General features: G+C 44.8%; 1 protein-coding gene across 1 annotated transcript in view; it reads right to left on the reverse strand.

Annotated features, from left to right (window-relative positions):
- LOC126197869 (ras-related protein Rab-37-like) overlaps positions 1–14,219 on the reverse strand; it is a 359,311-nt gene that overhangs the window by 75,932 nt on the left and 269,160 nt on the right. Inside the window, exon 3 of the mRNA XM_049934672.1 lies at positions 3,507–3,617. Coding sequence (XP_049790629.1) covers positions 3,507–3,617 — 111 coding nt within the window. The remainder of the gene's footprint in view (positions 1–3,506; positions 3,618–14,219) is intronic.

A 14,219-nucleotide genomic window follows, 5' to 3' on the forward strand; every position in this document is an offset into this window, starting at 1 on the left:
GTCTTTTCCAGTTTACCGTCATTTCAAGGAATTTCTTGGCTATCCTGCTTTCTTCTGCACGTTTCACATGACCATGCCATCTTAATCTAAAATGGTGGCCTTTTCCAGTACCCTGAGTTTTTTACTTACATTCACTCAATTCGTTTCATTGGTTATCTCATCCTTTTTTGTTCGCCTCGGCATAAATTTAACTAACTACGTTCCAAAAATTCTCGCTGTGTGCCAGAGCACAGGTCACCTGTGAATAGGTCAAAACAGGTATATAGTAGTCACTCGAAGTGGTTAGTTTTGCTTTATCTGCGGTCTATTTGTCCAAAAGGATTGAAGTGAAGTTATATTAAGGACGGGACGACAGGGGAGGAAATGTCAAGGGGGAGAAACGGTAGAAAACTTTGAAATCCCTCCTCCCCCTCTCCCCCAATCGAAGCTAAAACCCGTACCCGTACCTCGCTGGGCAAGGGTCAAGATGCGGGCACAGGATAGACTAGTACAGAGACATTCATCAATCTGTCTTCAGACTGAAGAGTGGAACAATACCAACATGAATCTAATAACAATTAATTTACGCCTCCTTCGTTTATTTGTGGCCAGCTGGCCCTTACTGTCCATAAGTGTTAAATTATTCTCCTGGAATAATCACGGCTGCCAACAGTGGCTACACCGGGCGATTAAAAAATAAAGAACAGGTTCAAATTGTTTTATACACACAAACTATAAATTGCGCATGTCACTGAACAGAGGAAGGTTCAAAGTTTTGACGCAGCTGCGCCGCTGTTTTTTTTTTTTTTTAGCAACATGGTAACTACTTCCAAGAGAAAGCATTTAGTGTGTTGGAATTTGACCGAAGTCAATTCACGTTCCAAGCGCAACGAGCATTCCGTCGTCGATTCAGCAAGAAGCCGCCTCTGTACAATCAGATTTATGATTTGTGACTGGCATACAAAATTCTTGGAAGATGGTTGCATATGCACAGTGAAGAACACTCGTCGGTCAAGCACGCCTGATGAAAATGTCGAGCGTATCCCACACGCGTTCACACAGAGCCCCCTAAGTCTACAGTACGGGTAGTCCCAAGAACTTCAACATCCTCAAACAGTGGTGTAGTATATTCTGAAAAGACTCTTGCATATGAAGTCTTACAAGTTGCATTTACTGCAGTAATTGCGTCACGGTGACCGTAACAGAGGGTACGAATTTTGCATTTCAGTTCTGTAGGGTATGGCAGAGCACACTTTTCCCGAACGACTCATCTTTTCGGACGAATGGGCGTTTCATCTGTCGGATAAAGTAAACCGCCATATCGTAAGAATTTTGGCGTCACAAACTCCTGGCGTCGTGTTCCAACATGAAAAAGTCTCATCGAAACTGAATATGCTTTGTGCCGTTTCTGTTCACAAAATTTATGTACCTTTCCTTTTTGTGGGTAAAAGTGTGACGGGAATGTGATACCTGGACACGCTGCAAAACTGGCTTCTCAACTTTACGAAGATTCCAATAATTTTATTTTTCACCTTGAGATGCAGCGTTATCTTAACACCACCTTCCGACAACATTGGATTGGAAGAGGTGAATTATAAGATCTTGTACATTGCTTTTGGCCTATATCTCTGACGTCGATCTATTGTGGAACTTTAGAGCATGTTTTTTGCTCGCGTATCATGTCGTTCCTGGAAACCTAGAATCTACTCTGTAGGAATCAACATGGATTCCGGAAACAGCGATCGTGTGAGACCCAACTCGCTTTATTTGTTCATGAGACCCAGAAAATATTAGATACAGGCTCCCAGGTCGATGCTATTTTGCTTGACTTCCGGAAGGCGTTCGATACAGTTCCGCACTGTCGCCTGATAAACAAATCAAGAGCCTACGGAATATCAGACCAGTTGTGTGGCTGGATTGAAGAGTTTTTAGCAAACAGAACACAGCATGTTCTTCTCAATGGAGAGACGTCTACAGACGTTAAAGTAACCTCTGGCGTGCCACAGGGGAGTGTTATGGGACCATTGCTTTTCACAAAATATATAAATGACCTAGTAGATAGTGTCGGTAGTTCCATGCGGCTTTTTGCGGATGATGCTGTAGTATACAGAGAAGTTGCAGCATTAGAAAATTATAGCGAAATGCAGGAAGATCTGCAGCGGATAGGCACTTGGTGCAGGGAGTGGCAACTGTCCCTTAACATAGACAAATGAGCCGGCCGAAGTGGCCGTGCGGTTAAAGGCGCTGCAGTCTGGAACCGCAAGACCGCTACGGTCGCAGGTTCGAATCCTGCTTCGGGCATGGATGTTTGTGATGTCCTTAGGTTAGTTAGGTTTAACTAGTTCTAAGTTCTAGGGGACTAATGACCTCAGCAGTTGAGTCCCATAGTGCTCAGAGCCATTTGAACCATTTTTTTTAGACAAATGTAATGTATTGCAAATACATAGAAAGAAGGATCCTTTATTGTATGATTACATCTGGAAGTATGCGTGCGGAACGATTTGAAGTGGAATGATCATATAAATTAATTGTTGGTAAGGCGGGTACCAGGTTGAGATTCATTGGGAGAGTCCTTAGAAAATGTAGTCTATCTACAAAGGAGGTGGCTTACAAAACACTCGTTCGACCTATACTTGAGTATTGCTCATTGATCGGGTTGACGGAGGAGATAGAGAACATCCAAAGAAGAGCGGCGCGTTTCGTCACAGGGTTATTTGGTAACCGTGATAGCGTTACGGAGATGTTAAGCAAACTCAAGTGGCAGACTCTACAAGAGAGGCGCTCTGCATCGCGGTGTAGGTTTCGAGAAGGTGCGTTTCTGAATGAGGTATCGAATATATTGCTTCCCCCTACTTATACCTCCCGAGGAGATCAGGAATGTAAAATTAGAGAGATTCTAGCGCGCACGGAGGTTTTCCGACAGTCGTTCTTCCCGCGAACCGTACGCGACTGGAACGGAAAAGGGAGGTAATGACAGTGCCATGTAAAGTGCCCTCCGCCACACACCGTTGGGTGGCTTGCGGAGTATAAATGTAGATGTAGATGTAGAAGTATCCAGAAGCGCAACGCCGACCCTACGTGACGTAGGACAAGGCGACGATAAAGAAGAAGAAGAAGAAGAAGAAGAAGAAGGTAAGGAATTTGTGTAAACGTGAAAGCTGGTGCCACCTATTAGACTAAATAATAGCCAGGACTCAGGCGTCGTGTTACATATTCTGGTCCCATACTTCCCCCCCTCCCCCCCTCCCCCCCTCCCCCCCTCCCCCCCGCTCCCTCCTCCCCATGTGGACGTTCCTACTTTCTCCATAGTTAGAACATCGTAGAACATCGTTTTGCTGACGAATGTAGTTAAGGATGACTAAGACAGCACATCCTGAACTGTCAATAGCAGGGGAGGCCGCAGGCGAATGGAACCAGCGGGGCGTCGCTGATGTAGCGGCGGCAGCGGTGACCGCAGCGACCCCCTGGGGGCGTCGGCGGCGAGGCGGCGGTGGCTTGCGGGGGTGGCAGCTGCTGCGGCTGCTCACCCGGAAGTCGATGCCCACGGTGGAGATGAAGCTGCCGCTGAGGAAGCGGCCGTCGCGGAAGCGCACCAGCAGGCACGTCTTGCCCACGCCGGAGTCGCCCAGCAGCATCACCTGCAACGTCAACACGTGCGGCCTCACCCAGGCGGCTGCGCTCCTATCACTAAGGCCCTGCAAACTGTCGATCTGCATAATAAGCGCATGAAGAAAATCGCGCAGCACTGCACTAAGAAATCTGATGAGTTGGTTGCATCCTGTAACACTAGTTGGCTACTGCCGGGGTCCACGAAACTTTTTTTTTTATTTCGCTAAAGATAAAAAATAGTCGGAAATGCACGAGGCATGCCTACAACGTGATAGCTGACACCATGCAACTTTCACTTCAATCTAATACAGGTGTTACAAAAAGGTACGGCCAAACTTTCAGGAAACATTCCTCACACACAAATAAAGAAAAGATGTTATGTGGACATGTGTCCGGAAACGCTTAATTCCCATGTTAGAGCTCATTTTAGTTTTGTCAGTATGTACTGTACTTCCTCGATTCACCGCCAGTTGGCCCAATTGAAGGAAGGTAATGTTGACTTCGGTGCTTGTGTTGACATGCGACTCATTGCTCTACAGTACTAGCCTCAAGCACATCAGTACGTAGTATCAACAGGTTAGTGTTCATTACGAACGTGGTTTTGCAGTCAGTGCGATGTTTACAAATGCGGAGTTGGCAGATGCCCATTTGATGTATGGATTAGCACGGGGCAATAGCCGTGGCGCGGTACGTTTGTTCAAATGGTTCAAATGGCTCTGGGCACTATGGGGCTTAACATCTGTGGTCATCAGTCCCCTAGAACTTAGAACTACTTAAACATAACTAACCTAAGGACATCACACACATCCATGCCCGAGTCAGGATTCGAACCTGCGACCGTACCGGTCTTGGGGTTCCAGACTTAAGCGCCCAGAACCGCACGGCCACACTGGCCGGCCGGTACGTTTGTATCGAGACAGATTTCCAGAACGAAGTTATCCCGACAGAAAGACGTTCGAAGCAATTGATCGGCGTCTTAGGGAGCACGGAACATTCCACCCTATGACTCGCGACTGGGGATGACCTAGAACGACGAGGACACCTGCAATGAACGAGGCAATTCTTCGTGCAGTTGACGATAACCATAATGTCAGCGTCAGAGAAGTTGCTGCTGTACAAGGTAACGTTGACCACGTCACTGTATGGAGAGTGCTACGGGAGAACCAGTTGTTTCCGTACCATGTACAGCGTATGCAGCCACTATCAGCAGCTGATTGGCCTCCACGGGTACACTTCTGTGAATGGTTCATCCAACAATGTGTCAATCCTCATTTCAGTGCAAATGTTCTCTTTACGGATGAGGCTTCATTCCAGCGTGATCAAATTGTAAATTTTCACAATCAACATGCGTGGGCTGACCAGAATCCGCACGCAATTGTGCAATCACGTCATCAACACAGATTTTCTGTGAACGTTTGGGCAGTCATTGTTGGTGATGTCTTGATTAGGCCCCATGTTCTTCCACCTACGCTTAATGGAGCACGTTATCATGATTTCATACGGGATACTCTACCTGTGCTGCTAGAACATGTGCCTTTACAAGTACGACACAACATGTGGTTCATGCACGATGGAGCTCCTGCACATTTCAGTCGAAGTGTTCGTACGCTTCTCAACAACAGATTCGGTGACCGATGGATTGGTAGAGGAGGACCAATTCCATGGCCTCCACGCTCTTCTGACCTCAACCCTCTTGACTTTCATTTATGGGGGCATTTGAAAGCTTTGTCTTCGCAACCCCGGTACGAAATGTAGAGACTCTTCGTGCTCGTATTGTGGACAGCTGTGATACAACACGCCATTCTCCAGGGCTGCATCAGCGCATCAGGGATTCCATGCGACGGAGGATGGATGCATGTATCCTCTCTAACGGAGGACATTTTGAACATTTCCTGTAACAAAGTGTTTGAAGTTACGCTGGTACATTCTGTTGCTGTGTGTTTCCATTCCATGATTAATATGATTTGAAGGGAAGTAATAAAATGAGCTCTAACATGGAAAGAAAGCGTTTCCGGACACGTGTCCACATAACATATTTTCTTTCTTTGTGTGTGAGGAATGTTTCCTGAAAGTTTGGCCGTACCTTTTTGTAACACCCTGTATATTTCTTGCTGACTTGGTAATGCTGCACACGCACAACTTTCTTGTTGCCTTGATAATGCTGTACACAGTAGTCAGTAGTCAGATGTTCTTCAGCACTTCGAAACGCTAAACAGACACTGATGAGGCAAAACATTATGACCTCCTGCTTGACAGAGTGTTGCTCCACGTTTGGAAAGCAATACAGTAACGACCGTACGTGACACTGAACAGACAAGTTGTTGTCAGCTTTCAGGAGGTATCCGACACAGATATCTACGTCCAGGTCACGCAATTCTTGTAAATTACCGGCTAGTAGTTTGTTGGTGATGAGCACTCGCCCCGTAGAGTCCAGAAATTGTTCTATCAGGTTCACACCTACATCTGCATCTACGTTTGCATACACACTCGTCAAGCTACCGTACGGTGTTTGGCGGAGGGCAAGCGCTGTACCACCACTAGTCATTTTCTTCCCTGTTCCACCCCCAGACAGAGCGAGGGGAAAACGACGGTCTATATTCCTCCGTATGAGCCGTAATTTCTCGTATCTTACCTTCGTGCTCGTTATGCGAAATGTATGTTGGCGCTTGTAGCATTATTCTGCAGTCAGCTTCAAACGCCTGTTCAAATGGTTCAAATGGCTCTTAGCACTATGGGACTTAACTTCTGAGGTCATCAGTCTCCTAGAACTTAGAACTACTTAAACCTGACTAACCTAAGGACATCAGACACATCCATGTCCCAGGTAGAATTCGAACCTGCGATCGTGGCGGTCGCGCGGTTCTATACTGTAGCGCCTAGAACCGCTCGGCCGCCCTGGTCGGCCCAAACGCCTGTTCTCTTAATTTTCGCAATAATGTCCCTCGGGAAGAACGTCACCTTCCCTCCGCGGATTCCCATTTGAGTTCCCGAAGCATCTCCGTAATGCTTACATGCTGCTCGAACTTACTTAACTGGACATGGTGCGGATCCCAAACACTCGAGCAGCAGTGAAGAATACGCCGAACTAACGTCCTGTACGTGGTGTCGTTTACAAAAGAACCACACTTTCCCAAAATTCTCCCAGTGAACCGATGTTGACCATTCGCCTTCCCTGCCACAGTTCTCACATGCCCGTTCCATTTCACAACGCTTTGCTACGTTACTCACGGATATTTTAACGGAGTAAGTGTGTCAAGCAAGACACTAAAAATGCTGTACCCAAACAGTATGCGTTTGTTTTTCCTACTCATCCTCATGAACTTCCATTTTTGTATATTTAGAACTAGCTGCTGTTCATCACACCAACTAGAAATTCTGTCTAAGTCATCTTGCACCGTCCTACAGTCATTCATCTTCACCACCTTCGCGTACACCACAGCATCATGAACAAGCAACCGCATATTGCTGCCCACCCTGTCCACCAGATCATTCACGATAAAGAAAATAACACCGGGCCTATCACGCTTTTCTGGGGCACTCCTGACGACATCCTTATCTCTGACGACCTCTCGCCGTCGAGGACTGGCTTCTAGTACTTAAGAAGTCTTCGAGCCATCCACATATCTGGGAACCTATTTCCTGTGCTCGTACTTTCGTAAAACAGATGTGTAAGACATTACTATCACGCTCCTCGAACCACTGTTGCACAATTCTGGCCTTGTGGTACGGACAGTTATCCCTCTGGAAGACGCGATCGTCGTCTGGAAGGTGTCACGCATGAAAGGATGCAACTGGTCCGAAATTATATTCGTGTTGTCCACAGCTGTCATAGTTCTTTCGATTACTACCATAGGTCGCATGAAAGCCAACGTAGGTGTTCCCCGTAGAACGAAATTTCCGCCATTGGCCTGCGTCCAGACCCGGTTCACGGTCGAGGAGCTATTCGTCTGAATGACGGCGTACCAGAACACGACCATCGACCAGATGTACCAAGAAACGACCATGCGACATTTTTTCATTCATCCTCTGTCCAGTTTTGAGGACTGCACTGCACTGTATTGCAGTCGTAACTAATGATCTCGTTGGATGAACGTGAGAACATGAGGGGTCGTCTGCTGCGGGTTTTAATATTCAACAATGAGCCCTGAACAATGTGCGCCGAAACACTTGAGCCTGCAACAGCACAGTACGTCGCCTATCCCGCTTTACAAAGCGGACAAGCATTCCATCTCCACGTTGAAATTACAATTAAATCAATACCATTAGTTGCTCACAGGCGTTGATATACACCAACGAGGACAGTTGAAAATGTGTGCCCCGACCGGGACCCGAACCCGGGATCTACTGCTTACATGGCAGACGCTCTATCCATCTGAGCCACCGAGGGCACAGAGGATAGTGCGACTGCAGGGATTTATCTCTGGCACGCTCCCCGTGAGACCCACATTCTCAACGTATAGTGCACACACTATATTCGCAGTGCCCCTTGCCTTTATACCCGTTACTCGTGGCAGACAATTCGCCGAGAACAGATGCCATCTTCATATCGTTAAGGCTAACCGGCTGATGACTTCCTTCAGTGCGGATGCACACGAATTGCCTGAACTCTTACGGGACTCGGTGGATTGTCTGCCGCGAGTAATGGGTATAATGGCAGGGGCACTACGAATGTAGTGTATGGACTATAAGTTGAGAATGTGGGTCTCACGGGGAGCGTGCCAGAGATAAATCCCTGCAGTCGCACTATCCTCTGTGCCCTCGGTGGCTCAGATGGATAGAGCGTCTGCCATGTCAGCAGGAGATCCTGGGTTCGAGTCCCGGTCGGGGCACACATATTCAACTGTCCCCATTGGTGTATATCAACGCCTGTGAACAGCTAATGGTATTGATTTAATTGTTATTTCATTCTAGATAGCTGCACGGTCACCAATGGCATCTGTTCTTTCGGACATGCCATCTTCATATCTCCACGTTGTGTGAGAAGCTAGGATGTTTCAACACCTAGTCGAGTACTTGTTGTTTCACCGTCCTTCGATCATTGTTCTTAGGTGACCACGTCAGCAGGATGAGATCAGTAGACCTGCTTTGCCGTTTCTGGGTCGGTCATTGATGGGCGACGGGGCCATGAGAATCTGCCTTAAAGTTGCTAATATCAGGGTATTTCCGCATTTGCGGCCCGTGTCGTCGCTATAATCTTTTCTCATGCGTCTCTGCTGCGCCGATATACTTTTCTTACAGCGTCAAGTGGGCGCAACGCCACCGGACGAGCCGGCCGAAGTGGCCGTGCGGTTAAAGGCGCTGCAGTCTGGAACCGCAAGACCGCTACGGTCGCAGGTTCGAATCCTGCCTCGGGCATGGTTGTTTGTGATGTCCTTAGGTTAGTTAGGTTTAACTAGTTCTAAGTTCTAGGGGACTAATGACCTCAGCAGTTGAGTCCCATAGTGCTCAGAGCCATTTGAACCATTTGAAGAGCCACCGGACGGCTTTCTGTCTGCCGTGGACAGTGGTCATAAAGTTTAGCGCATCAGTGTATCATTACAAGGGTGTGAAAAAGTAATTTCTGACATAGTACAGTGTGTGTTTAGCTTTCATAACAAAATGAAGTCTGTGTCATACACCTTCAGTCTAAAACATTCGCTCATTTTAAATGTCTGAAGAACATTACTGAAACCCATTTTGGAGTTCAAGAAGAAAGGGATGATTGGTTATGTCTAAGGTCTGACTTCGCCAAAGAATGAGGTGACTAGTAATTTGAAGACACTTAAGTGTTCACATTCACTCCTGGATGCTCATTTTGTGGTGGATGGCTTTGAAAGTTCACCACTGATTATAATGGTTTTATCTTTTTGTGCTGGATGGCTTCCGAAGTTCACTGCCAATTATAATGGTTTCATTAACCGTAGATTTACACAAAAAAATGGAAATTTGTGGTAAGTTCTATGGGAGAAAACTGCTGAGGTCATCGGTCCCTAAGCTTACACTAACTTAAACTAACTTACTCTAAGGACAACACACACACTCATGCCCGAGGGAGGACTCGAACCTTCCACGAGGGGAACCGCGCAAACCGTGACAAGGCGCCCCAGACCGCGCGGCTAGATTTAGAAGTATTGGAATGCAGGAGGACGAATGACTAAAAGCACTGGAGCGAAAAAGTTCTTCAACTGTTGAATTTGCAAAGAAGTGTCCAAAACGAAAGTGCCAATCAACAAAAGACCGTGACAAGACACTGATCTGAGTTTTGGTACCACTTATGCCTGTGGATCACTGTGCTTGATACTTAATTTATTTCAAACTAAATGTCGATCTGAGCTAACTGAAGAACATTTTGTTGTAAATCCACCACAAACAGCTAAAATTTTTATATTATACAACTACTTCGACATTTCAGCTATCCTCTGACAGACTCTAACGCCGAAACTAATTTATGAATAATAAACATTTTAGCAGCTTGTGGAGAATTGACAGCAAAATATCTTTTATAAAGACTGTGGAGCAAAACTTAAAGAGGGTTTTAAGTAAATGGAGAACTTCCAAGTGAACTTGTGCGTTTTGCTCTCTCCAACTGTTCGATCTGTATATCTAAGAAGCAATGCTGTTAACAATATAAAAGTTCAGGGGTGGGATAAAAATTCTGAGTGAAAGGAGATCGATGATATGATTCGCTGATAACATTGCTGTTCTCAGTGAAAGTGATGAAGAATTACAAGATCTGCAGGATGGAACGAATATTCTAATGAGTACAGAAAATCAATTGCGAGTTTTATACCGAAAAAGACCAAAGTAATGAGAAGTAGAGGAAATGAGAATAGCGAGAAACTTAACATGAAAGATGATGATCATGTTACAGACCAAGTTAATGAATTCTGCTACGTTGGAAGCAAAATAACTCGTGATGGATGTGGCTAAGAGAGCATAAAAAGCAAACTAACACAGGCAAATAAAGCATTCCTAGCCAAAAGAAGTCTACTAGTATAAAAAAAATGACCTTAATTTGAAGACGAAAGTTTTGAGGATGCACGTTTGGAGCACAGCATTGTACGGTAGTGAATCATGGACTGTTGGAAAGCCAGAACAGAAGAAAATCGAAGCGTTTGAGATGTGATGCTGTAGAAAAATGTTGAAAATTATGTGGACTGAATGAGCAAGTTCGCAGAATCGGCGAAGAAAGGAGCGTATGGAAAACAGTTACAAGGAGAATGGACAGGATGAAAAAAGGAAACAGGACAGATAAAAACAACTAACGCGGAATAATCGTACTGAACAGAGGAGCTAAGTTTTACTCCAAAACAATCTGAGCAAGAATCGGAAAAAACAGCAGGGATTCTCTTCCAAAGATTTCTGATTTTGTTTATAGACGTACACTGTCTTTCAACGCGCCTGAGAAAATCCTTTCTTGAATCCAAGATGTTCTGAGCATAATGAAAAGTTACACAGTTAGCCATCCATTTATCATTGTCAGCCTCAGCAAAAGCAGTGTATTAATTTGGTTTCGTCTTTCAAAACGGTATTGCTCACTTATTATTGTAAAATAATATCTAAAAGTTACTTCATGTCATTGACGTTATCCTGTCTTAATTTTTAAATGTTTTCAATTTTTTCCTCTCGAGACTTCACCAGCCTAATATACTTTACTGATAACTATCTATGTCTACTCTTCATAGATCTGAAGATTGTCTTTGAAGAACTGAAGCAGTGAAACTGCTCATTAACTGCTTTTTTATATTGCGGTTGAGACAAATATGTAGCGAAATATACAACTGAAATCAGAAGAATTTACAGATATGCTTTTTTTTATCGCGTTGACAGCAAAATGAAGGTGTTTCGATGGCAGCTAAAGCCCTGATGATAAAACTGTACTTCTAAATGTACGTTGGTGAATTAGAAAGGCGATAGAGAGACTTTATAACAAAGCTTTCCACTAACAAATCGGACTGAGAAAATCGAATCATCGGCTATAACTCTTCAAGTCTAGTTAACCATAATTTTATATTACGTTCTTGTATTAATCTACTTAATTCAAAATAAATTTCTGCAGGTCTGTTACAAACATAGCCTGCCACAGACATTTATTGTCTAAGATTTTTCCCGTTATTATTTCAATTCTAGAGAAGTGTCCGGCTTGTCAGAGATAATGGTTCAAATGGTTCTGAGCACTATGCGACTTAACTTCTGTGGTCATCAGTCGCCTAGAACTTAGAACTAATTAAACCTAACTAACCTAAGGACATCACACACATCCATGCCCGAGGCAGGATTCGAACCTGCGACCGTAGCGGTCGCTCGGTTCCAAATTGTAGCGCCTAGAACCGCACGGCCACTCCGGCCGGCCAGAGATAATGACTAGCTATTAAAACGAAGATAAAGCATAACATAAGGTTTTAAATGAAAATTCCTTTTTAAATATAAAAGGAATCAATGTTAATGTTGTGAGAATAAAAAATATGATGTGGGTGCATTCCTGTGTTAACCTTGTGAATAACACAGTGATCATACTGGCGCTGTGTATGGATGATCAAAGTAGAGATGAAGGTATCCACAAGCCATTTATTATTCTTCTTTGATATAACTGTCTTACTACTGGATGATCTACACTTTCCTACCCACACACCATTAGGGATGCTCCTCGATATCGGTCGCTTTCCACAGTGTTTTGGTCCCGAAATCGTGTTCCTTGTCCCCTCCATATGCAAATCCGTCGATAATCATTCTTCAGACCATACTGGAACTCACTTGTGAAAGGAACATTGGCCCATTGTTCAACCGTCCAATTGGCATGTTGATGATTTCTCTCCAGACGTTCCCTTCTGTGAAGACACGTCATGGGTAGACTTACAGCAGGTCTCCGACAATAAAGGCCACTCGCTGATGCCATCTGTACACCGTCTGTCTCGATAAAACACATCCAGTGCATGCTGCGAGGTGAGATGCCAGTTGCCATGCAGTACCAAGGCGTTACCGTCGTGCCCTTATATCCAAATAACGGTCCTCCCTTTCTGGTGTCATGTGTGGTGGGCCCTGATCTGGTCTTCAGGCTACAGTTTCTGTCTCTACCAACTGTCGCCACTCCCGGGAAACAACAAAGCGATTCACATTAAGCTATCGGACAACATCAGTTTGCGACTGTTCTGCTTCCATTCCTTCTATGGCTCTCCACCGCAGAGAGCCTGGTAAGCGTCTTCTCTGCACCATATTGCACCGTCTGTGACTGTGACTACAGCGATGGTGGATGTGGGACTTCCTGGCAAACACTACCTCGTCTGATAGGTGTCCTGACGTCATCGCTAGCGTGGTTGTCCATTGACTGGAGCACCATATTCCGTGCAGAACGCTATGGTACGGACATCCGGTGACAGTCTGTATGATTACATCGTGAATTAGACACAGGGAGGGGAGATAGCAGTTTGTTGCTTTAACTTTGAACACCAGTGTATGTCTTCCAGCCAAATTACTCCAGGCCAAATTTGTGGCGGAAATCAGTCGACGTAGTAAATGTAGTTACCCAGGTTGGAAGGTAAGAATCAACAATCCGTGAAAAAATGGAGAAAATACTTCCTTATCTAATAATAGGAGTGATTGAGAGGGAGAATGATCATGTGTTTGATGTGGATCAAGGGGTTATATGTGTCGAATATTATAGGCGGACTTGAGCCACAACAAGTATTAGATGTTTTAATGGAACAAGTGAGCGTACATCGTTTTTTTCGTCGCGTATTGGAGAATCCGATACAAATTAGTTCACAACACATTCCAATGAGATCGAAATTGTAATACTGAGTTTCCAACGATGTTAATATTACAGCCAAAATGATCACCCATTTTACAAAAAATGGTTCAAATGGCTCTGAGCACTATGGGACTCAACTGCTGAGGTCATTAGTCCCCTAGAACTTAGAACTAGTTAAACCTAACTAACCGAAGGACATCACAAACATCCATGCCCGAGGCAGGATTCGAACCTGCGACCGTAGCGGTCTTGCGGTTCCAGACTGCAGCGCCTTTAACCGCACGGCCACTTCGGCCGGCTCCCATTTTACAAACAGAAAAAAAGCACGAAAGTAAAATAAGATTAATTACTCTGTGCAAAACATTATGATTTTTGTATTTTCGATGTATATTTGAAGTCATGACTATTTAAAATTCGATGAATGATCATATTTATTGCTTTTACAATTATTCTGAAAGATTCATTGCCACGCGGAGTGGCTACGCGGTTTGAGGCACCATGTCACGGATTGCGCGGCCCCTCCCGCCGCAGGTTCGAGTCCTCCCTTGGGCATGGCTATGCGTGTTGTTCTTAGCATAAGTTAGTTTAAGTAGTGTGTAAGTCTATGGACCGATGACCTCAGCAGTTTGGTCCCTTAGGAATTAACACACATTTGAACATTTGAAAGATTCTTAATAGATATGTTTTTCTACACCAAATATTAATGAAATGTAACTCTTCAGTTATGTCGATAGTATACACACCTGGTGGGACTAAAATTATTATATCTCTGCGCTTGTCAACTTGCATTGTGTGTAGTGTTTAGGCGTGAGTGAGTTGCTCCTGTGGGTTGTAAGTCGTTAGTTGTCGACTGAACTGGAACGACCGTGTTAAAATATTGAGGGATTGGCGTGTTGCAAGTGCA

Source organism: Schistocerca nitens, chromosome 1 (assembly GCF_023898315.1).
Source record: "Schistocerca nitens isolate TAMUIC-IGC-003100 chromosome 1, iqSchNite1.1, whole genome shotgun sequence".
Lineage (NCBI taxonomy): Eukaryota > Metazoa > Arthropoda > Insecta > Orthoptera > Acrididae > Schistocerca > Schistocerca nitens.